The 24,178-nt window shown below is 42.9% G+C and overlaps 3 protein-coding genes across 4 annotated transcripts; 1 reads left to right on the forward strand and 2 right to left on the reverse strand.

Moving 5' to 3' along the window:
* Positions 1 to 624: 624 nt before the first annotated feature.
* znf365 (zinc finger protein 365) lies at positions 625 to 7,914 on the reverse strand. The gene is made up of 6 exons (XM_053436024.1): positions 7,767 to 7,914; positions 6,498 to 7,144; positions 6,056 to 6,365; positions 5,480 to 5,651; positions 4,889 to 4,938; positions 625 to 4,654 (listed from the first exon to the last, which is right to left on the reverse strand). The coding sequence occupies exons 2-6, from the start codon at positions 7,132 to 7,134 to the stop codon at positions 4,435 to 4,437; spliced, it is 1,389 nt and encodes a 462-aa protein (XP_053291999.1). The 5' UTR covers positions 7,135 to 7,144; positions 7,767 to 7,914; the 3' UTR covers positions 625 to 4,434.
* A 306-nt stretch (positions 7,915 to 8,220) lies between these two features.
* sult6b1 (sulfotransferase family, cytosolic, 6b, member 1) lies at positions 8,221 to 23,323 on the reverse strand. The gene is made up of 7 exons (XM_053435814.1): positions 22,939 to 23,323; positions 20,042 to 20,154; positions 19,578 to 19,667; positions 19,295 to 19,421; positions 9,633 to 9,727; positions 9,328 to 9,484; positions 8,221 to 9,017 (listed from the first exon to the last, which is right to left on the reverse strand). The coding sequence occupies exons 1-7, from the start codon at positions 23,132 to 23,134 to the stop codon at positions 8,890 to 8,892; spliced, it is 906 nt and encodes a 301-aa protein (XP_053291789.1). The 5' UTR covers positions 23,135 to 23,323; the 3' UTR covers positions 8,221 to 8,889.
* LOC128453113 (calpain-2 catalytic subunit) lies at positions 10,951 to 17,369 on the forward strand. Of its 2 annotated transcripts, XM_053435811.1 has the most exons (21): positions 10,952 to 11,243; positions 11,647 to 11,716; positions 12,135 to 12,253; positions 12,355 to 12,488; positions 12,579 to 12,747; positions 12,847 to 12,930; positions 13,400 to 13,485; positions 14,119 to 14,193; positions 14,346 to 14,503; positions 14,580 to 14,749; positions 14,848 to 14,859; positions 15,047 to 15,258; positions 15,353 to 15,389; positions 15,483 to 15,548; positions 15,641 to 15,698; positions 15,953 to 16,017; positions 16,386 to 16,454; positions 16,557 to 16,635; positions 16,762 to 16,878; positions 16,969 to 17,027; positions 17,125 to 17,369. In XM_053435811.1, the coding sequence occupies exons 1-21, from the start codon at positions 11,007 to 11,009 to the stop codon at positions 17,146 to 17,148; spliced, it is 2,100 nt and encodes a 699-aa protein (XP_053291786.1). In that variant the 5' UTR covers positions 10,952 to 11,006; the 3' UTR covers positions 17,149 to 17,369. The 2 variants fall into 2 exon arrangements, with proteins under 2 accessions (XP_053291785.1, XP_053291786.1); XM_053435810.1 differs by having other exon boundaries at positions 10,951 to 11,243; positions 12,579 to 12,930.
* Positions 23,324 to 24,178: the final 855 nt, after the last annotated feature.

The following is a 24,178-nucleotide window of genomic DNA, read 5'->3' on the forward strand; positions in this document are numbered from 1 at the left end:
CACCAAACCCCTCGACTCAGAAACTTTTTCTCACAAGCAAACAAACTTTGAAGTTTTCCCGAGGGCTTTTAACTTAGAATCATGTTTCCACATCAGCTGTTGTTTGAAATATACAGACACTTGTGATTTATGACAGTGTTTTTCAATTTGAACTTTAATTGATAACAAATGGAAGGAAATGTTTTATTTATTTATTTCAGGAAAAATTTACAGATTCTTTCTTTCTCAACTTGTCGACAACCAGATCTTCATTGTCCTAAATTTATTTAAATGATACTAAATCATGGAAGGTTTTTATTCCTATTTTTCAAAGAATTGTTCCTCTAAAAAATTTTTCTAAAAGAATTTAACTGCAGTTTTATAATCCACATATATTGTTGTCTTCAGATCAGTGAGTCAGTCAAAGTGTATAAATCACAAACACAGTGTTAACTTTCCATGATGGTGGTGACTCCTTGTGGTGAAAACCAAGGATTCATAGATTCCTGAAGAGTAAGAGCTAGAGTCTGTGTCAATGTGAGTGTGGTGACACCATGTTGTCGTCTGTGAGTACTGCAGCATCAACACACCGCCTTGTTCTTGTCTTTGCTTTCCTGCTGTTAGTAAAGAGAACAACACAAACTCTTGTTGGTGTCATGTTTTTTCTTTAATCTTCCATGGTGTCCACACAGAACAGAAAACGTTATCCAGCTCTTCACAGTATTGCATTTTGCACAGTGTTATACAGACGACGGAGGTTTGGAGTGAAGGCACAAAACTAGAGATCACTTCTGCAAACGAAATCCCTACGGACAATCATGACGAACTCGAGGAGGTTTAAACTCGGCCGGGAAACAGTTTCACACAACATAAAAAATCCCTCCATCTCCACCAATCGTGAGGGAGGAAAGATCCGACAGTAACTTGCTTTCGATTGTGTTTTCAGCCTCGTCTGTTTCCTCTTCCTTTCAAAGGTCCAGCACGTTTTCCACAGGAAGTGTATTTTCCAGACTTTTCCACACCTGTGCCTGACCCGTGCTGATTGTCCAGAACACAACTCCTTCGTCGTGTCAAACCCAACAGCTCCACGCTTAGTGCAACTCTCCTTCAAACACCGTTAAAATAGACCTCGCTCTGCTACAAAAGTACACATAGTACAAGATAACAGTATTTTATAAGTACTCTTTGCTACATATGGAGCATGCTTTCACAGTAACACAATAGCTACATATGTAGTAGTTGTTGAGCTGCGTCATGCATCTTCTACCAACTTCCAAAGACTGAGCACCAGAAACTCGACAACAGAAATCAGTTTACCAGACACACAAACCAGACACACACGTCAAGAGTTAAGCTGCTGTTTGCATAAAAACCCTTCAACTCAGTGATCACCTCGGCCAAGGACGGCTGGTCTAAAAAAGAATAAAAGTTTTTATAATTATTACGTCCGACGGATGTTGAGTCAACATGAAGTCATCAGTTCATTCAAATCTAAAAACAAAGACTGAGTCTCTGTGTTCTTGGTTCTTTCAGGTTCTTCCGAGAGCAGCAGGGTTTTTAATCCACAGCAGCAGCAACACTTCACATCATCACTGCTAAAGTCTAGTTAACTGACACAGATCTCAAATCTCTCACATCCTCGTTGATAATTGGTCCAAATCTATCAGATCAGGTTCTCACGTGTTGAGAAGCAGATTAAGGGAAACCTCAACGAATCCACTTTCACCTCCACGAAGCCTTTCAACAGAAAACTAATGCTTTTTATTCTAAATATACGGTTTTTCCATTTAACAAGTAGCATCAGGTGACAACAAATTATCAAATTCAGTCCGACTTGGTTTGTTAAAGTGATGAAAAACAAAAGTACAGAACATTATCTGGCTTAATAATATTAGCAACATCCAATAAATACAATTAAAATGATTTAATATATATAATATATATATTAGATTTTAATAAATGTGAAAATAAGAAAAATATGATTGGCACAACCACTGGTCAGGCTGCGTTCACACTAACAGGATTTAAACTGCGTTTTTAAACGTGAACTAATCCAGAAATAATCTCCGTCCACACTAACACACTGGAAACCAAATGTCACATGACCGTTCAACTACACTGGTCATATGTTGTAAACAGGAAGTTGATTGTTTACTCTGCAGGTGGTTGCTTAGTTTTAGAAAATAACAGGAATGAGGGACGGCGACTGTCAGTAACAGCTCCACCTCGTCATCGTCCAAGAAAAGAAAAAGTGCTCTTACTTTTCATCATCGCTGTTCCTCCTACCCCCCCCCCCCCCCTTCTTCTGTAACAAAGCAACCAACTGCAGAGGAAACAATCTACTTCCTGATTCATCTTTTCTGACATGAAGCTCAAACGTTCAAGTATACGGAGATAACTTTCATTTAAAAAATAAAGACGTGTCAGTGTGGACGCTGCCTCGACCTCTGGGAGGTGTCTGCAAGATCCATCAAACACTTTGATCACCTTAGTGAAGTTAACTATCCGCTGATGATACATGTTCCAGTTAAACACTAATTTGAAGACGTTCACAGGACCTTGCAGACACCGGGCTTAAAAATAAAAAATGCTTTGTGACTCAGGTGAATGTTCTGCCAAGTTAAAGGACGACTACTTCCACTTGACGACACATAATTGCTTTGAATATAAAATATCTATTAACACTGTCAACGGAAACTAAAAAGGTACATTTTACACCAAATACCATCTTTTACATTTACATTCTTATGATTGGATGAGTGCAAAAACATGGCACGTAACCAGAGGAACGATGGTATCAAAGAAGCCGCCACGACTTGTTTAGTTTACTGCAGATGAACTGGATGTATTCACGGCACTGATAAGTCACTTCGGATGAAAGTGTTTGATACGACGTCTACGGGACGAGAGTCAGGTCTCAGAACGGAGCGTCTCTTTCGGCATGAGCTAGAGCATTAACTCGGTACATTCGTTATACTGCGTGTGTGGTGTCCTGCAGAACTTGGCCGAGCTGCATGAACGTGACTTCTGTTATCAGAAAAACATGCAATGGAGGATAAAACCAGTTCTCCAAAGCTTTAGCACAAAGACTGGTTTAAGGTTTTTTTCAGATTTTTGTTGAGGAGAATAAAAATACTGAACATCAGGATCCTGATTCTTTAAAGTGGTAAAATGTCTGAATTAGTTTGTGGCTCGATGAGGAAGCTTTACAGTCACTTTGTAGTCATCAACCAAGGCTAGCAGTTTCCCTCTCCATCCAGTCTTTGTGCTAAGCTAGGCTAACAGGGCCTGAATCCTCTGTGCACTGGACGCAGAGAGATGATACAGATTTCTATCTTCTCATCTGATGCTGATCTAGGGCGGGACGCAAGCTTTCCTTCCCAGAAATGTTGCACTGCTCCTTATAAACAGGCGGCTTATACTTGTGCATATCTGATTTTAGCCTCCACCATATCTCTGGTTTAACATCCTGCTCTGGGAACAGACTGGCGGGCGGGTTAGCTGCGTACAGAAGGACCAACTGTAAGGAAGCATATAAATCACAATAAATCATTTTAAGTCAACATGTATCTAACGTTATGTACAGCTATCAGAAACTTTCCGTGTTGGTCCTCATGTAGTGAAGCTCACACACTCGAGCGAAAGCCAAGAATCACGTGAACAATGAGCTCGACCCAGATCTGATGTCATCAAAGTCATGTCTGTGCCTAACAAAGCAAATCAGAGCAGCGAGGCGACATCACCCCCTGGTTTGGAGCAGGGGGTGGAGCCTGACTTCGATCTGGAGGACACTGCAGGCCCACCTACACCTGCACTCATTGGACAGCAGTCATCACACAGAATCAAGGATGCAGTGACCTTGTTGGCTCCACTTTCTAAACTTGGAGTCTCTGTCCATTTTTTAGAAATGGTCCATGTTCCAATCACTGACTTAATGATTTCCTGCCTCATTGGTCGGATGATGATAACAGAAGCACCACAGGAACTCCACGGTTTCCTCTATCATCACAGGGCAACGCTCCAAGTTTAAATGAACCTAATCTTCATTCAAAGTTTCAAGAAAGTTCTGTTGGGGGAGGAAGTTCCAGATAGTTCAATCAACTCATCAGGATAACTGCAGCAGTTTGACCTTAATAAGCACAGACAGGAGGAAGATAACTGGACTGATGGGGAGTTTTAGGGAGAACCAGGCCGAGATGTGAGGGTTCGACCAGAGGAGAGGACGAGTCGCCAGCATCACTGGGAAAACCAAGATTGTCCAAATAATAATAATAATAATAAGTATATATTAAATATAATAATAATCTGCACATGTTCCTTCAGTAAGGATTGATTGAAACTTAACTATTCCAAAGTTTAAACTTTTCCCAAGCTTATCATACTGAAATAAAGTAATTGTGTAAAAAGGTTTTACCCACTGACCCCCCCCCCCCTCCCTGGCGTCTCCCTACACATCTAGGCCTCGTACCCGGCGGACCGGCGGCGCTGGTGGTTCCAGATGTCGTCTCTGTGTTCGGGTCGGCAGAAGAGCCTGGACGACTGGGCCAGCCGCTCCATGTGCTCCCGGTCTCGTTCAGCACCCGGCGTGGAGAACGGAGGGCAGCCGCTGCACTGGGAGGACAAGGGCGTCCTGCTGTCGTGGAAACAAGACGAGGACAGTTGACCTCCTGCTGACCTGGAAACGACAAGAAGACATGTCTGTGTAAACCACAGGGACTTAAAAGGAAGCTTCATGCGTGTCTTCTAATTCAATAATACCAGAGATCCAAAATTATTCCGTGAGGTGGTTGAAACATACAAAAGGTTTTTAATTTGAGCTCATTTTCACAAAAAAAACACAATAGACCTGCAACTGATTTAATCACCTGTCGTTGGTCAGGATTGAGACACAGAGCGACGGGTTGCTCACCTGCTTTTAGTGATTCTGTGAGGTCCGTTATCAGTTGGCTGCTGGTGGTGCTGAGAAGACAAGATACATGACTCAAGGACCAGCAGTAAACAGTTCTTCAACTTTTCACAAACTCGGTGGTTTGAAGTTCTCTGTGTGTATGTGTGTGTTCATGTGTGTGTGTGTTCATGTCATTGTACCTCGTAGAGCACTTCGTGGGAAATGCAATTTGATATTTGCGGTATTTATTTTACATATATTTCCATCCTCAACAGTTCCAAAGTATTTCAATGACTTTGCATGCACATCAGTAGTCAGATAGGATGAAGTCAAATTGATGTTTCCTTCTGTCTGTCACTGTCATTGTGCTGATCCTGGATCCTTTTGCATGTACTTATTCTAACTGTACATTGAAATTCCATGTTAACATCCGGACTCTCAGTAAATTCCTGCACACTGACATCAACATAGTCACTGTGCACAAACTGCCTCTTGCAACAACTCTCTCACTCTTCAGCGTTTGATGCTGCTGAGCAATGCGAGAATGTGAGCGAGCAGTAATTGTGTACAGCTGAGGTGTGTGTGTGTGTGTGTGTGTTCATGTCGATGTACCTTGTAGTGGTTGCACTGGGGCGGACTGCCGTTAACCTGGTAGTACTCCACCAGCCTCTCGGCCAGAGCAATGCGTCTAAGCAGGTCCTCGATGAAGCGCTGGATTCGAACTTTACCACTCGTCTCCTGTCGAGCCACTGCTTCCAGAAACTTCTGGATGGTTATCACCTCCCTGGAAAAACAAACACAATGTGAGCAGATAATACCAACAATAATACCCATAATGCCCCTTGAGTTGAGAATAAGGCATAGGAGACTAAATCTTGAACTCAGTCGTCGTTATCGTGGCTAAGTGATTAACATCATTAGTTTTTTTTCACTCTGGTTATTACTGATCAGTGTAGAAGTGAACTGAGCACGTCCTGGGAGCAATTACCCTTAAATCCATTGGTCTCCCTCACGTGCACAGACAAAGTAACAGGTTAGAGGAAAGCTCCGCAGCAGAACCAGAGACGTTCTCTCTCAAACCCTAGCTCCTACATTACCCATAATGCATCTCAAATGCCAATGCTGCCTCAGGTGTGCTTCATCTATGTTCATTTATCAGAAACACACAATGAGTCCACTTCTGTTCACCTCTCTCGTCGCTCCAGTTCGTTCTCGGAGGCGTTGAGCTGCTCCCTCATCGCGGCGATCACCATCACGGCGACGTCCACCTGCCGGCTCAGCGACCGCTCCCGCTCGGCCACCTCCTGCCTCTCCTGGGCCAGGTGCTGCGAGTGAGCGCGTTCACACAGCAGCTCTGTGTCCGTCTGGGCCAGCTCCGTGCTCACCTTGGCCAGCCGCCGCTGCATGGTGCTGTCGGCCGCCCGCAGGATGCTGGCCAGTCGCCGCCGCACTGCCGCCGAGGCTGCCGCTGTCTCCAGACCAGCATAGTAGTTCTGCTCTGGTGGTTACAGGACAGGAAATGAGTCACTGCAGGTGTCACCATGATTATTGTTCACTGAAAAGTCTTCTGATCAACATTAAAACGACCTGAAAACCCACATTAATGAAAAAGTAAGAAAACCCAACGCACCGACCAGGTTCAGGTCTGGATCCAGAACCGTGTCCAGGTCTGCCGGTTGTCCGAGATGAGCAAGAGGCCGAAACAGGAAGTTATGGTATCCTGAATCGGACTTTTCCATTTTAATATCCTCTTCATTTCTGCCTCCATCTCTCTCTTCGTCTTCCTCCTCGTCCTCTTCATCCTCCTCGTCTTCGTCCTCTTCATCTTCCTCTGCCTCCTCATCCTCTGCCTGCGTACCCACCCCGACGCTCTGGGTCCGCCTCCTCACAGACCTGTAGGAGTGGAGGTACCCGCTGTCCCTGCTGTCACTGAGGGAGCGTACGTGGGGTGGCCGCCATGTGCTCTGCTGCCCCCTGCGTGTCGGGAGGCTCATGTCGTGCCAGGGAATCGCTGCGGTCAGGGGGTCAGGGAGTTGGCCAGTGATGCTGAAGCTGCTGTTGTCCACGTCCGGTGAGCGGTACGAGTGGCGGTACTCCAGGTGGGCGCGGAGCGAGGCCAGGCTGTGGAAGCGCTCCAGCTCGCCACAGCGGGGGCAGCGGAAGGGGAGGTCGCAGCAGGTGATGGGGTCGGTGCCAGCGCCGCAGGCCTGGCCATTCCGCTCTAAGAGGAAAGAACTACAACCTCTGGAACACAACTTCTGCTGCATCACGCTACACCTGCAAACAGGAAAGAGAAAATTGAAGATCAGTGCTGAAGAAATTAATCATTTAATCAATGGACAATGGAAAATTGTCAAGGAAAATGTTTATTTAGCTTATTTATCATTAATTTAATCAAGAGTATTTGCTGTCCTGTTTTAAATAATTATAAATTGTATTATTTCAAGTTCGTTTTCTTGTTCCAAGGGAACTGAAATCTTTCTAAAACCTTGAGACTTAATGATTAATTCTGAATACTTACACATTTGATGATAGAGTTGAAACATAGTTGATGAATTGGTTGATTAACAGAAAAATAACATCTGTAGGCTGCTCTATTAGCTCAGTTAGCCGCTCTGTTAGCCTAAATTAGCTCAGGTGCTTGCTCTATTGGCTGCTCTGTTAGCTCAATTAGCTGCACTGTTAGCTCAGTTAGCTTAAGTTAGCTCAGGTGGCTGCTCTATTGGCTGCACTGGTAGCTCAGTTAGTTGCTCTGTTAGATTAAATTAGCTCAGGTGGCTGCTCTATTGGCTGCTCTGTTAGCTCAGTTAGCTGCTCTGGTTAGCTGCTCTGTTAGCTCAGTTAGCTCAAACATGAAACCGCCGCTGAATCATCACCGGGACTCGGCTCCGGTTCTTACCGACGGGGGATGAACGGCAGCGGGGTGAAGGTTTAACTGTGACCGTGCGGAGGAGTCATCATATCGGACACACACCGAGGAGGCAGCCGCATGACGTCACTCCTCCAGAGGAGAGGGGTCACAGATTAATTTAGAGAGGGACACACATCCCGTCAGCCCCTTCAAATTAAAGCAAAGAGCTTCTGTTTCCGGTCCGGACTCTTCAATAAAATTACATAAAACCAGAACTGGAAAAAGTTTGGTCTTACACATTAAAATATAAAAGTGATCTCTGTATAAAGTTAAAGGTAATAATGTATAGGAAACATTTGAGATAAGAAAAGCGCAAATGCTTTTAAAAACATTTTGTTATTGTGTAAGACCTATCGTATATTATATTATATTATATTATATTATATTATATTATACACCAGAAAACATGTTGACCTCACTGAAATCACAGAATCAAAATCAATCGATCTGGAAAAGGACTTTAATTTCTCACCATCACCATCTCACAAGGCCACAGTTTAAAGTCATTACCATGCTTCATTCATGAGTTCATATAGCTGCCTGAAGAAATGCTACTCAAGTGTTTTAATCAGGTGTCAAACATTAGTGAATAAGAAGAACCAGGATGTAAACATTCATCTGCAGGTGAAAAAAACCCACGTCTGAGACTGAGGCTGCTCATCAATGAATCTGATCAACGAAACATCATCCAACCCAGTTTAATGTTAAAGTAGCTGCTTGGAGTGTCACATTGAGACGTCAGGTGAAGTGCAGCTACACATGAGAAGAAACAGTTTGAAGAAATATGAAAATCTTCTGTTTGATGACTAGAAGAAAAAATCCATCTGAAAGCAACTTCAACACTCATTCATCAACATGTTTTATCCTGTTTGGTTTCATCTGCACAGAGACAAAAAGATAACTTGCTGTCTTCCTGCGCTCGACCGTGTTTAACCTGAGATGCTCTTTCTTCAATTTGGCCCTGAACTGAGACTGTGGCAGTGATAACGTCCGCTACTGACTGAGGTGAGAGCTGTTGTATATTGATGTGGTGGTTGGTGTCTCAGTCGAAAAAGGTTTCGAGGGGAGGACTGTCAGACCCTCCCTCCTTCCTCTCCCGCTTCCTTGCTTTCTACTGACAGTATCGTTGGTAGTCAAGTTTCTCTCCCAGCCTGGTTCCTGCCAGGTGCTTGTTGAAGGCCTCGTCCATCTCTCGGCTCTGATCAGGTGTAAAATGGTTCTTCCAGTCCCCAACTTCACCTGCTCAACGACACAAACACATGGCACGGTTAAACTCCTGTTTTCCTTTAAGTTTATATGATTAAAACAAAAGGGAAAATGAAAATATATCATGTGTTTATTCTGTCAAACTGAGGCCAGAGTGAAACATATTTTCATCTGTGTTTGTTTGACTGACTGCAGGATTAAGAAACACCCTCGAACCAGTTTTCAGAAATGTTTTTGGACAGTCATGACCCAAAGAAGACCCCAATAAAAAGTGGAGCTCAGTGTCTCAGTGAGGAAGTAGTGCCAGATGTTTCGTTTTGGTTAAAAAACAAGATTCACGCACCTTTTCTGAAGATGACGCTTCCCATGGTGCCGTGGGAGCTGGCCGCGCTCTCCTTCATGGCTTTGAAGGAGCTGTCCTCTGTGACCTGCTGGACCTGAGCCTCCGTCAGGGGGAAACCGTAGAAGCTGGAGATCTGACGGATGCCCTCACTCAGGTCCTGCAGGACCGGAAACAGAAACACAGTCAGGGAGGGAAAGTTGAACCTGATCTTATCAAGTAGGTTTTCATTAGAAAAAACTGTGTTATTTTAACAAAATATATCTAACTTTGACTTAATAAGATATTTCAGCGTGTGTGTGCATTACCTGCTTTAATCCCTCGTAGGTGACAATCATGACATTGGGGTCATTCATTCTCTTCTCCCAGGCTAAAGCGTGACCAAAGTACGATCCCCAAGCCACTAGACACAAACACATGCACACACACACTTGATTTGAAGCTGTAAAGTGAACCTCTCACAATCCAGCATACTTTTTATTTCATTAACCAGCTGCAAAACATAAAGTCTAAACTGTAACTTAAATTGTCCGACTTATAACCTTTTCAGGTTTCTTGTCTTCCAGTCTCTCCTCTTTTGTCTCATTAAACTGGGAATGCTCTTCACTAAGTATCAGCAAATACAACTTCTAAAATCTCCCGTTGATCTGTATCAGAGCTGAGGCCTGCACCTGTATGTGTGTTTTTCCTTTCAACCAGAAATGTTCAAGTCTCTGGAAAGAGATGAGTCAGGGAGGATCGAGCTGGATATGCAGCAGGTGAGAAAAAAAGAGTGTCTCTGTTTTGAGGCACTCCCACTTTAGACACTATAGTTGTTACATAACTTCTTGTTTTTGTTCTTTGCAGTGGCTGTGCCTGTCTATCAACTAGCTGTGGAAACAACACAACCAGGGATTCCTTTGTGATATTAGCCAGTTAACCCAATGAGATAAGCATTTAAAATACACTATCACATATTTAAAAGCTATATTACAAATGTCAATTATATTTGCTGTAGCCTACATATAACTGGAGAAATCCTATATGAGACAATTATTAAAAAATTTGCTTTGCTCCTGAAAAACCTATGTCAAATGATAGAACATAAAAAAGTAAGAAACTTGACTGTTCCTATTTATTTTAATCTTTCACAGATTCAATGATTACAATATTGTCTGCACCTCAGTTTTTCATTGTTTTTCCTTTTAAGAAATTATTCCTGCAATAACAAGATCTGTGGTGTTTTCTATGATACACTCACATTTTTATGAAATTACATTTCATGAATAAGTGTAACTTCATTTAATCAAATTACTTTCAAGTCGTTTCAACTCAACATGATAGCAAACTCGTACTAAATGTGCCCCTTTACATTGAACGTATTTGATAAATTACATGAACATTTCATATGTAATTAATAGATAAAGATATCATTTTAGGCAAAACATTCCCCCGAGTTTACATAAATTATACAGGAATATATTAGAGAATCGATCCCTCTGCTACAGAGTGATATCTGGGCCAATCCCGAGCCAACAATCCAATCCAGACTAACAGAAGGAAACTGGGTGAACCAGAAAATCAGGCTGATCAGGGCGTGGAGACAAGTTGAACTGCAGATGCAACAAAGATACCCCGACTAAACACAGACACACACACCAGGAGACTCACAAGCAGACAGGACGGGTCACACGCCGCTGAATATGTCGGGCATCGCGAGCAAACTCGCGCACAACCGCGAGCGATCGCAGGGGATCGGGAGCCACTCGCACGCGGTGAAGTACCTGAACCAGGACTACGAGGCCCTGAGGGACAGCTGCCTGGAGAGAGGGCGCCTGTTCGAGGATGACAGCTTCGAGGCGCTGCCCTCATCCCTGGGCTTCAAAGAGCTGGGGCCAAGCTCCTACAAAGTGCGGGGCGTCACCTGGAAGAGACCCACGGTGGGTATCTTTATTATCAATCATGTGTTGAATCTAAATATTGGTGGGGGGACTATATGCCTTTTTCCTCATCTTTTCCTACACCCTTGTTTTTTACAGTCAGTCGGTGCTGCTATTGTTCAGTGAGGAAGTCCAGTTCCTGTTTATCAACAGACAAGTGCTTTGGTCTAAAAGCTTCAGATTGTTTATAATATTAATATGGATGTGATCATACACCGTGCAGAATAGAGAACGGGTGTAATTCAATATATTTGCACCATTTGCCTGAAGTGTGTCAACATCGAAAACAGGTTATATTTTAGGAATAAAGAAATGCATGATTAGAATGAATCATGATGTAAAATGTTAAAATAAGATAGATAGATAGATAAAATAACATTCATTTCCACCTCTTTTCTTTCAGGAGTTGACCTCAAATCCAAAATTCATAGTTGAAAATGCCACCAGGACGGACATTTGCCAGGGAGCACTTGGTGAGAATTGCTTTTTGATATTTGCGGTCTCTATTTTACATATATTTCCATCCTCAACAGCTCCACAGTATTTCAATGACTTTGCATGCACATCAGTTGTCAGATATGATGAGGTCATGTTGATGTTTCCTTCTGTCCGTCACTGTCATCGTGCTGATCCTGGATCCTTTTGCATGTACTTTTTCTTACTTTACATTGAAATCCCATCTCAACGTCCGGACTCTCAGTAAATTCCTGTGCATTGACATCAACATAGTCACTGTGCACAAACTGCCTCTTGCAACAGCTCGCTCATTCTTCAGCGTTTGCTGCTGCTGAGCGATGTGGAGAATGTGAGCGAGCAGTAATTGTGCACAGCTGAGGTGTCTGGTGGGTTTTCGTCCCCTTTGTTTTTAACACTTTGTCCACTTGTGTTCAGGTGACTGCTGGCTCCTCGCAGCCATCGCCTCCTTGACCCTCAACAAACAGGTTCTGACTCGGGTCGTACCCCACGACCAGAGCTTTGACAAGAACTACGCAGGCATCTTTCACTTCGAGGTTCAGTACATGGAAACATGCCACAGCTGCATTCTTTTGAAGTGCTGCAGGCAGGTTTGATTTTCACGTGCTGTGTTCTCTTCTCTTCTCTCGTGGTTCAGTTCTGGCAGTTTGGGGAGTGGGTGGATGTGGTGGTCGATGACCGTTTGCCCACCAAAGATGGGGAGCTGCTGTTTGTTCACTCAGAGGAGGGATCAGAGTTTTGGAGTGCACTGCTGGAGAAGGCCTATGCCAAGTATGGATTAATAGAACATCTAGATCAATCTGTTTCAGCGGCCTGCTCCTCTGGTGTAGTCCCTCATGTAATCCTTGTTTCCCCCTTCAGGATAAATGGATGCTACGAGGCTCTCTCTGGAGGCAGCACCATTGAGGGTTTTGAGGACTTCACTGGAGGCATTTCTGAGAGCCATGACCTGAAGAAGGCTGATCCCCATCTCTTCAAAATCATCAAGAAGGCCCTGGACAGAGGATCCCTTCTGGGATGCTCCATTGATGTTTGTTTGAGTTTCTTGTTTTACTTTTCATGGAGTATTGTTGGTGTTCTCTTGGGATCTGGTAGTTTTGACCTTAATACTTTTTCCTCTCTGTCCCAGATCACCAGCTCCAGTGATTCAGAAGCTGTCACCAGTCGCAAGCTGGTGAAGGGTCATGCCTATTCATTGACGGGAGCAGAGCAGGTGAGCGAATGCGTAAAAACAGATCAAACGTCAAAGACCATCCAGGTACAAGTGAAGCTGCGGGGGCAACGTACACGTGACAAAGAATGAGGAGTTGATATGATAAGAAAATCCAAAGTGTATCAGGGGTCACTAAATGGCTTATGAGACACAAGCTGTGTCTCAATTCAGGGGCTGCATCCTTCAGAGGCTGCATTTGAGACAGATTGGATCACAGACATCCTCTGTAGACCACCGTCTCAGTTCAGCCCTTGTGTTCTACGAAGCCCAAGGAGGAGGGGGGGTTTTCGTGTTCCATGAAGATCATGTCCTCCGAAGGATGTAGCCCCTGAATTGAGACACAACTACATTCACCAGATCTCAATCGGGAGATTTGACCGACAATATTAAAGTTTAATATTTGTATTTATATTTGTCTTATACTGTTTCTTTTCTGATTGAGGGTAACTGAAACCTTGTTCTGTGTCAGGTGGATTACAACGGTGACATGGTGCAGTTGATCAGGATTAGAAACCCATGGGGTCAGGTGGAGTGGAATGGAGACTGGAGTGACAGGTGAGTGTTGTGTACTTGTAGGGGCAGGAAATCCCACAACAGGCACACGCATGGTTCATAGGTAATGACTGTTGTGATCCCCTGACTTCTTCAAGTGCCAGATTAGCAGAATGAATGAAAAACCCGAAATCCAATCCACTAACATGGAGGAGGCAGGATTTGTAACCTATACTTCTGCCTGCCACCAGGGGGCATTCAAGAGGCTTTGGCTGAAGATATATTTATCTGAAAAACCATTTATCATGTCAAGAATGTGTTTCAGCTCGATTTGAGACTGAGCTTTTTAAACTGTGATAAGATTATTAATACAAAGGTAATTCATTTCTGGGTGTATTTAATGAATGGGCCTATTGCATCTAATTGGCACTATGCCCCAGGCCTTGTTAAATCACACCTGTAAGAGGACCCAGCCTTAGTGAGTCATCCTTTGTGTTATGAGGGTGTTAAGTGTGTACACTTCTGTTATGCCTCTAACCCCGAGAAATTTTTGCACACCCAGTTGCTGGTAAATCCTGTTGTTTCACATACTTATTTGTGTGCTCGAGGTGTGGGTGGAGGAGTTGTGTGGCGTTCACTTCACAGGGCGGCTTATTTTTTATTTGTGTTCAACTTACTCACACCTTCAAATTCTAGTTCTCGCAACTGGAGATATGTGAGTGATGAAGATCGGAAGAGGCTGACCAACCGTTCTGAGGACGGGGAGTTCTGGTAAATCTCACTGAAAACACGTCAACAGTCTCAGAACAGCAAACATACATCTTGTCCGGACAACAAATCAAAATCTCTAATGACACAAAAAGAGGAAAAAGTACAGGATGTGATTGTTTTTTTCCATTTTCCTTGTACTGCTTCTTCTACAGGATGGCATTTCGTGACTTCCTGCACCAATATTCTCGCCTTGAGATCTGCAACCTCACCCCTGATGCCCTCACGGACGAATTCTCGAAATGGGCAGAGTCCGAGTTTGAGGACACATGGAGGAGGGGCGTGTCAGCTGGCGGCTGCAGAAACTTCATAGGTACAACCAGTTTCCGAATTTTTGCATAATTGCCACTCCAGATTTGAACCCATCCCTAATGTATGTGTCTTCCTAGATTCCTTCTGGATGAATCCTCAGTTTGTCATTAAGCTGAATGAGGTGGACGATGACCCTGATGATGGCGAGGAGGGCTGCACCTTCATCGTGGGCTTGATGCAGAAGAACAAGCGTCGCAGGAGAACAATGGGGGAGGACATGGAGACGATCGGTTTTGCCATCTACGAGGTGAGGAGCTGCTTCAAAGCTGACAATGCCAGTGACCATATTTGTCGGTTGCCACTTTGCTCATGTTCTTACGTTTTTATTTATTTTTATCTTTCTAGCTGCCTGAGGAGGTACGTAAGCAAAGATGACGACACTAAATGAACTTGTTGCTTGGAGCCGTCATTTTCCCCTGAAGAATGAGCATTCAAAGCAACTGTCTCCATAGTGTTCAATTCAAAATATAAAAACAAGGAGGTCCAATCTATATGTGTGTATGCAGTGCCCCCATGTGACCAAACTGCACGTGTCCTTTTCCAGTACTCTGGCAAAAGGCAGGTTCACCTGAAGAAGGACTTCTTCAAGTACAGCGCCTCAGCAGCTCGCTCCGAGACCTTCATCAACCTGAGAGAAGTGTGCGGCCGCTTCTGTCTTCCCCCGGGAGAATACCTCATCATCCCCTCCACCTTCGAGCCCAACAAAAATGGAGATTTCTACGTGCGGGTGTTCTCTGAGAAAGAGGCTGATTTCCAGTACGCTCATTTCATTAAGAAAAAAAAGCGAAGCGTATGTAAGTTATAATCGCAGCGTTCAAAATGATCATATGATGTGATGTTTGGCTTTCAGGGAGATCGATGATCCTGTGGAATGCCATGTCGAGGAGGTAAATCATATCCCCTGATGTATACTGTGGAAGAATAGTATTGATATTCATATTTTAAAGAGGAGAAATCATTTTTTATTTTGCCATCAATAGATTCATATTGATGAAGATGACATCGGTGACCGTTTCAGGAATCTGTTCGATCAGCTTGCCGGACACGTAAGCTCTGGATCAATATTTTAAAGTGTCATCGTTAAAAGGTTTTCAGTCAGTGTTCCTGTGATTTACAGGCTTTGTCATGTGATTCTTAGGATGTGGAGATTTCTGTGTTCGAGCTTCAGAAAATCCTCAACAGAGTGGTGAGCAAGAGTAAGAGACTTTCTTTCTTTCTTATCTTTCAGCTATTTCCGTCAGGAGATAATTCAATGTTATATAAATTAGTCTAATTGGCGCTTTGGCGATGTCATTCGAGGTTGAAAGAGGTTGTGGCTGAACAGAGTAGGAACCCACAGGGGTCCAGCTGGGCTCGACTGGGGATCTGGATATGAAGACGATGGAGACTCGAGGAGGAGGTTTGCAGCAAATCACTGAAATGATTGTGTTTCATTCATTCTAACCCTCAGGAGACGACATCAAAACCAGTGGATTCAGTCTGACAACCTGCCGCAACATGGTCAACCTGCTGGATGTATCCTGCCTTCGGGTTCTGAGTTACTGCGTGTCGGAAGAAATACATTTAATCTTTAACGTTTATCCCATTTTTTTTTTTGTGTCTGCCTTTTGGGAAATGCACAAATGATCTGACTATCAGAATAGAAGGTAGATTTCACTGATGCATAACTGAAAACACTGAAAATGAGGGAAGTGAAGTGTGGGTTGATACGGTGCGAGATTCAAAATCCTTACTTTATGTATTTTGATTATATTTTAAACTTCTTTAAAACATGCTTGAAGTTTAGCTGATTGTGTCTAATGTGTTAGAGGACCAGAGCTTGCCACACATGACTCTGTGGGGGGGGTTTGGGGTCACAATTATCCTTAACATTGTCCTCAAAGAAAGATGGAAGCAACAAGCTGGGATTGGTGGAGTTTAAGATCCTGTGGTCAAAGATTGAGAAGTTCCTGGTTTGTTCCTTATCCGTTTGTGTGGACATTAACATACAATGTGTAACACGTATACACGAGTAGACTGGTGCTGTATAATATTAACGGTGGCTTCTCTATTAGGATCTTTACAAAGGGAAAGACGTAGACCGCAGTGGCTGTATGAGCTCCTCTGAGATGCGGATGGCCGTTGAGGAGGCTGGTGAGAAGTCTGGGACACAGATGACATTTTGTTTTTAAATTGTTTCTCAACACTTTCTACATCCATGCACGACATATTCTGGTGGGTGAGTTTCTTCACTCTTGTGTTTCTCTCCAATCTGGGCAGGTTTCACTCTGAACAACCCTCTGCATCAGATCATTGTGGCCCGTTACAGTGAACCAGACCTCTCCATCGACTTTGACAACTTTGTGTGCTGCCTGATTCGCTTGGAGTCGCTCTTCAGTGAGTTTTCTGTCCTCGTCCCCCCCCCCACACACACACAGCCAAACGTCATGTTAATTAAGTTCTGACGTTGAATTTTCTTTCACACAGAGACCTTCAATGCCCTGGAAAAGGACGGGACAGGTCGCATAGAGCTGGGTTTTACTCAGGTAAGAACCATTTGTGATCATGAAACAAGAACATAAAACGATGGTTTAAGAACTGCAGAGTGAAGTGTGTTTGTGTTTGTGTGTGTGTCGTCCACAGTGGCTGAATCTAACGATGCTGTAGAGGATTTCTGACAGTTCACAGGGGAAGGATCCAGTTTTGTGTGGAAGTCTCATCATACCTGGGTATTGGCTGCAGGTTTTCTGGTGAATGTCTTTTGCGATGAATTGATATTAAATTTGAGTGGAAACTATTCCCGATTGTCTGATTTTCCATTAACACAATAATACCAATGTCATATAATAATGGGTTTAATAAGTATTCAATAAAACAATAGATATTTACACAGCTTGTGTGTGCTGTTCTGTCAAAAAGTAACCTCAATCACTTGGTTGGACATATTGCGCAAACACAATAATTGATTTTCTTGCAGATTGATAGTAATCTCAAACCAGTATGGTAAATATTGAAGCAGCTGGCAGCCGATTTAACTTTGCTTAGCTTAGATTGTTCACCAAGCAACACTCTATATCTCATTTGTCAAATGTCAACTTTGCAAACATATCTGACCACACCCAACAGCAGTCATACGACACCACATGGAACTTGAACTGAAGTGAGAAGAAAAGTTTGAGGAGAGTCACTTTTTGCAGACCAACCCACATCCGCGAGGAGCACGTCTGGATGAAGTCGGGGCTTTCAACTAAAGATGGTCTGAAGAACAATCTTATTTTAACTTATGAGTCACAACACTTGTCCAAAGCCTTACATAAAAAACGAATGACTCAGCATGGAGCAGGTATCCTACATACACCCCCTGACACTATTAGAGTGACTCATCATTCATTGTTCGAACATTGCTCTTCTATATGTTGCACTATATGCCAGAGGAATGCTTGTAGATATTTCACACAAACATATGTTGACAATATGAATGTTTAGTGTACGAGCCTGTGGAGAATTATTCTTAAAAACCCCAGAAATAATTGAAGGACCTAAGAGCCATTTCAAGAAAGAAAATTTTTCATCTGTGGAGGCTCTTTATTGAAATTCCATTTTGTGTAAATTTAAATTAACACTTTCCAGAAAAAGCTTCAACTTCAACACGTTGTCTTATGCATCTAAGAATTCTGACTCACACATGTCTGCCTATAGCAACTTATTATTATTCTGTTGATGAGGATGATAATGATGATGAAGTTTATTATTGTTGTTGCTGTTATTATTATTACTACTGCTGCCAAGGAGGTCTGTTCATTTTCAGGATAATTTTTTTTAACTCTTTGATTTCTCAAGTTATTACGTGTAAGTCTTTAGAGGAAATAAACTGGAATATTTAGGGGGGGTTGGTAAAGATGAGTGTGCGCAGTTTGGTTTGGATGTAGCTGAGAAATGTTATGTGATCTTAGCACAAGGGTGGCCTACAGGTCAGTGATTGTCAACTGATGGGTCGCAACCCAAAAGTGGGAGTGCCGTTTATTCACACTCCTTAAATAAATTTGTTAAGGAGTGTTTTGTTGGTTGTTATAGAATCAGTGTGTGAGTATTCTCAGCTTTGTGCATGAAAGCACTGTTGAGTCTGTTAAAAAAGGCTAAAGTTACTGAATTGTTATGTATGTTGTTTTACCTTGTGTCCTTAAGATGCACTTTTGGTTTGTAATTAAAATAAGGGAATATTTCCCTATCTAGCACCGCCCCCTGCTGGTCGTTTTGGTTTATCATTAAACTAGGTTTTTTGTGTGTTGACATAGGGCGGCAGCCACCTCCTGCCCTGTGTGCTTAAGGATTGTGATTCTTTTGTAACTCTGAAAACGTTGTGCTGGCAGCCACTAGCTCTGGTAGAGCAGGTCTAACCATAGTTATGATAACAAACAACCCTCGAACTATAAAACAAGAACTTTCAGTGGATAACTCAATTGAACTTTTGCTGAAGGGACTGTCAACAGTTTGATATATATGATAATGTCTCTGTGTTTTCTTCACAAATAACTGGTTGCGACGCTGGCAGTGCAAGTGTCAGCTAGTGTGAGTTACAACTTGCTGACATTCAGACACCCTGCTTGTGGAACCGGATGTGGGACGGGCCTCTGACTCTGGAAACCACTATTCATCACAGGAAGCCCTGAGCTGATTGGTCCTCTGGTACAGGTGGAGCTGCTCTGTGAGCCACCTCAATGCCCACAAACTCATATTGCTTTCAGGTCATCAAGTTGAACTTTCTAAAGAATTCCACTGAACGATTTAGTTTCCCTGTGTGTGGTTTTCTCACCTTCTCCGCTCATGAATTGGGAGAAGAACGAATCCCAGGACTGTACGGACGGGAGGACCGGGTTGTTGTTGGAGAAGTGATAGAAAGAAACCAGAGTGTCTTTAGGATTCCTGAAGACCACCAGTATCTGATCAAAGCACAAGAGAACACATTGTGTATATAAAAGTACAATTTTCAATTTACTCAACTAGAGCAAGGAAGGGGCCAGTGAGGATAGAGAGAGAATCATAAAAACAGAGAAGGAAACAGAGAGTTTGCTCTCTGCAGACCGTTGGGTTTTTACCTTTGTTTTCTTGGTGTTGAAGGTGGTGGGGATGTTGTCGGGGTGCATATGAGTTCCCAACAACCTTGGAGAAGGAGACTGCTCCATGTGCTGAGAGGAAAGTTTTGGACAAAACTGCAGAGATTAATTTGATGCACAAACAGGTCAAAGACCAACAGGAGTTCTGAAAACACAGGATCCTCAGAAACAGCTGATCTTTTCTCTCATCAACTGGTTTTCCAAGAATTCCTCATCGACCTGTTGTTTAAACCACGTCCCAACCGAGCAGCTACATTTCCCCTGAGTGAACAATTTAAACTTTACTAGATGTGACATTTAAACCTGCAAATAAACATAATCCAGGTGTTTTAGCCTCTGTTCCCTTCACTTTCTCTAAATAATCCAAGATAAATCAGATACAAGTCCTAAAACCCCCCGAAACACACACACACACATACATACGCACAAACACACACAGTAAATACCTTAATGACGTCCGGTCCGAGAAACTCGATCAGCGGCGGTCCCTTGGATTCAGTTTTTATCCCTGTGGACTGTGCGATGATCTTCCTCACCACCCCCACCATCCAGTTAAACCCTGCAGATCAGAACATGTTACTGTTGTTAAACTGAACCAGGAGCTCCCTTTACCATTTACTTTTAACGTTTTACATTCACACTAGTTCCCAGTTTAATTCATCATTCATTAAATCACAGATCTCCTGATCTATATTCTGCCTCTGTTTAATCTCACGGTTTTTACTTCCTTCTTTTTGAAGCACTTTGGCTCCACTCCAGTCGTTTTAACGTGTTGTATAATATTAATCTGACTTGACTTTGAAACTTTGAAGTCGCTTCGTGGAAACTGAGCGAAATCCCAGAATTCAAAGTGCATTTCCCAACACTTCGGTTGATCTCATAGTGTTCCAGCTTTATGAAAGTGTTTAACGTTTCTGCTCAGACTCTCACAAAACTCTGTTAAAGTTTGTGAAACCTTCCTGGTCTGAGATTCTGGAAAATGTGAAAACAGTCATTAAACTTCAGAGAAACCTCTCAAATCCTGGACGGTTGAGAATCACAGTCATCTGAACTGTGTGGTGCAGCAGAGACGTTAATTAAAGTAAGAACACATGACAGAGTCGTAAAAAGCAGAAGAAGAAGATGAACGTGACGAGGTGAAGATCGGGTTGATCCTCTTCTCTGACATATAAAACAGATTTCAGGAAACCATTATCTGAGGCAGTCTTCTGCGTAAGTCCTTCAACTGGCTGCAACATCGAAGGGCCGCTCAACGGAGACCTCCCATTGGCCAGAACACAGGCATCGTCTAAACGGGCCCCTACATATGCTCGTACATGTGGGATAGTTTGTGTGAGACCTGACATTCCCCCAAAGGTAATTAACTCGTTTGTCTATCATGTCGTCACTCCGCTAGTGAGCTCGCGTGCAAACGCCTTTTTCAAGAAGTAACTTATCTGGAAGAGAAGACATGTCACATTCCTGGAACGCTTGGCGGCAACAGCAGGAATCTGACACGCTACTTCCTCCAGTGCAATCACACAAAGGGAGATGAGCGATTACAGGTGCTGTCAAACGGCCATAAATCCTCACCGCATTCATTCAGGTAGTGTATAGTGAGAGTTCCCACAATTACAAGTCCTGTCAGGAATGTGGTTATTTCGGCTTCATTGGTTGAAAGGTTGAAGTGCTCACGATTTTCTCTTCTAATGCACGATTAGAGAAACAGACATTTTGGAAAATACAATCATTTAATGACATTTCGGTAAATATGAAGCTGCAGCCTGGAGACGGTTTGTGCACATTTATATTAAACATATAATATGTCCTTTTCTGAAACAGAATCTAAACAGCTGATTCGATCCAGTAGAAGAACAGAATAAAGCAGCTTCTTGTTGAAACTCAGTGTTTCTCTGACATGTCTCGGAGTCGAGTCGGAGTCAAGCGGCTGTAAACGTTTGCTCAGCTTGTTTCTCTGAAGACTTCACATCCAGACGTCTGAATTAAATGAACCGATACCTTGATTAAAACGACTCCGCTACAGGTCTAACACAGGTCTGGATTAAATATATCTTGTTTGTTGTGTGGCAGGAATATGTTGTTAATCATTGTGGGGCCCCTGCCCTCGGTCAACTCTTTCACTTGCAACATGTTATCTTCATGTTATAAAATTACGACGAGGTTCACTCAACTTTTTTACAGCGTCTGAACGTATCGGTCACACTGAGAAAATAGTAAAATCTCAATTGTCTCTTCTTTGCATGATTTCTTCCAGACAAAAATTGTTTTAAAGCAACTAAACTCTAACTTTAAGTCTCTGCAGAAATCCTCTCTAGTTTGGTTGTAATAGACTTTGCCTGAGAGGGAATTAATCTAAACACTGATGGTTGGTACAGTTCACTGCCTCCAGTATTTCTCCCCCATTCAGTGCATTTGTTTGTGGGAAACTTTGATTGTGCTACAGCTCCTCAAACTAAGTGAAAATTAGAAGCAGACATATAATACACATTTGTACGGAGCCTCTGAAGTTGCGAAAGACGATATTATCCTGTGGGAACAAACTATATATTTTATGAGGATGTTTGTTTAAATAACTCAAATGCAAACAGCAGCCGGATTTGTACCATCGATGGAGAAAACTCAGCTCTTCAGGTTTTATCTTCACCTGGGAATGTCACACAATGAGATTCTTGTTGCTCTTGCACAGAGAGAAATGTTTGTCAGGAATCAGTTGCTGAGCTTACTGAAGGAAAACAGGCTCAGCCAAAGGAAGGACTATGTATTAATCATTATACTTAAAAAATTAACGACCTCTTAAAAGCTGTAATCACATTTAGTGTTGTCTTCATGACGCAGATATTAACTCTGCTTGCACGAGATTAATAATCAACTTGTCCCCACAAGATAATAACTTACATAACGTACATTTCTACAATTAAAAAAAAAAAAGATTTAAATTAAAATCCTCCCTGTGAGAACTTAGAACACCTTTATCTCTCACGTCTGTCACCTCATTTAACCGGGCAGCTCAAACATGAAGGAAAAATCTACAAGAACAAATGTTGGACAGATTTAAGTCGGCAGAAGAGGATCAGGAGAAAACCTCACTCAGGAAATTACAATTTTAACGAAGCTCTTTTTGATTTTCCTACATCAAATCTTAACCTCCAACATACACTCTGGCCCAGGGCCCCTCATCCCTGGAGCCCTAGATTCCTTGGGCCTCTTTGCCTGCATCTGGTGAGAATCTCAAATGAAACCATCCATAGGTCAGAGGTCACAGCATCAGATTCTTATCTGGGTTTAGAATCGGATGTTTCGTCTCGACATATATAAATGTGGTAATTTCTTCGCTGTCACTCACCACATTTGGGATAGGCCACCAGCATGACGTCGTCCTCTCGGGCCTCGAGGTTCTCCAGAGCCTTCAGGTGGTCCTCGGGGCACATGATGGTCGGGTACAGGATGCCTTTGTATCTGTAGAGCTTCTCCTCCTCACTGACCTTCTCTGCCAAATGAACCTTGGACTGCATCTTGTTGAGTAGGGTGTTAGCGGCCATCCTGATTCTGACCAGTCCGAGATGGAAACTCTGCTTCTTCTCACTGAGGGTCAAGAGTAGATTTAACGCTAATCAAACACACACACACACACACGGCTTAAAAGTCAGGACAATGAGAAGCTGCTTTCTTAGAGTCCAACTGCTGTGAGCGAGGGAGGAGCACTGACAAAGAGAGAGAGGGTGTGTGTAAGTGACTTTGTGTGTGCAGTAAAAGGAGGAGGAGGCAACAAGCACCTCCTACTGCTCCACATACACACGCACACACACACACACACACACGCGCACACACAAACACACGCACACACAGAGGTGTGACTGACGAGAGATGCCTGTTTAGGGCGAGCACATGGGAGGTACATGCTGATAATCAATGCACATGTCATGAAAGGCGCCCATAAATAAATAAAATGTATTATTATTATTATAATACACTTTCAGCATTCCTTACTCTGAGTTCACATCTCACATCTGGACAGTGACAGCTCTGGATTTTTTTAAACATCTCACTTTTCCTCTACGGACACGTTGGATCATTAACTGTACTTTTTTAAAATGCTGGTCCTGCTGAAGGGTCATTTATCAGAGGGTCTCAGTCGTGACAGGAAACAGGTCCAGGGGCCTTTAGAGGCTGGGAGCCAGATGGAGAAGATTAATTTACTGTCGGACCACAGTCCTCTGACCTCACTCTCTCTCATTCTTTTTGTTGAAGCCTGTTTATGACTTTCATTCATTTCACTTAGAAATATGACATGAGAAAATAATGTGATGATGTGTGGGTCTGTTTCTAACTCACTCCATTCTCAGCTGTAATAACAACTCTTTTCTCCATTCAACCCCTCTCTCCTTCATTTCGTCTCTCTGTCTCTCTGTATCTCTGTCTCTCTCTCTCTCTCTCTCTCTCTCTCTCTCTCTCTCTCTCTCTCTCTCTCTCTCTCTCTTTTTCTGTCTCTCTATACATTTCAGTGTTTATCCAAACTATGAAAAATAATTAGGCGGTGAGTTAACGCAATATTAAGTTATTGTTATTATTACTTATGTCATTAT

Source organism: Pleuronectes platessa, chromosome 12, assembly GCF_947347685.1.
Source record: "Pleuronectes platessa chromosome 12, fPlePla1.1, whole genome shotgun sequence".
In the NCBI taxonomy this organism is placed as follows: Eukaryota; Metazoa; Chordata; class Actinopteri; order Pleuronectiformes; family Pleuronectidae; genus Pleuronectes; species Pleuronectes platessa.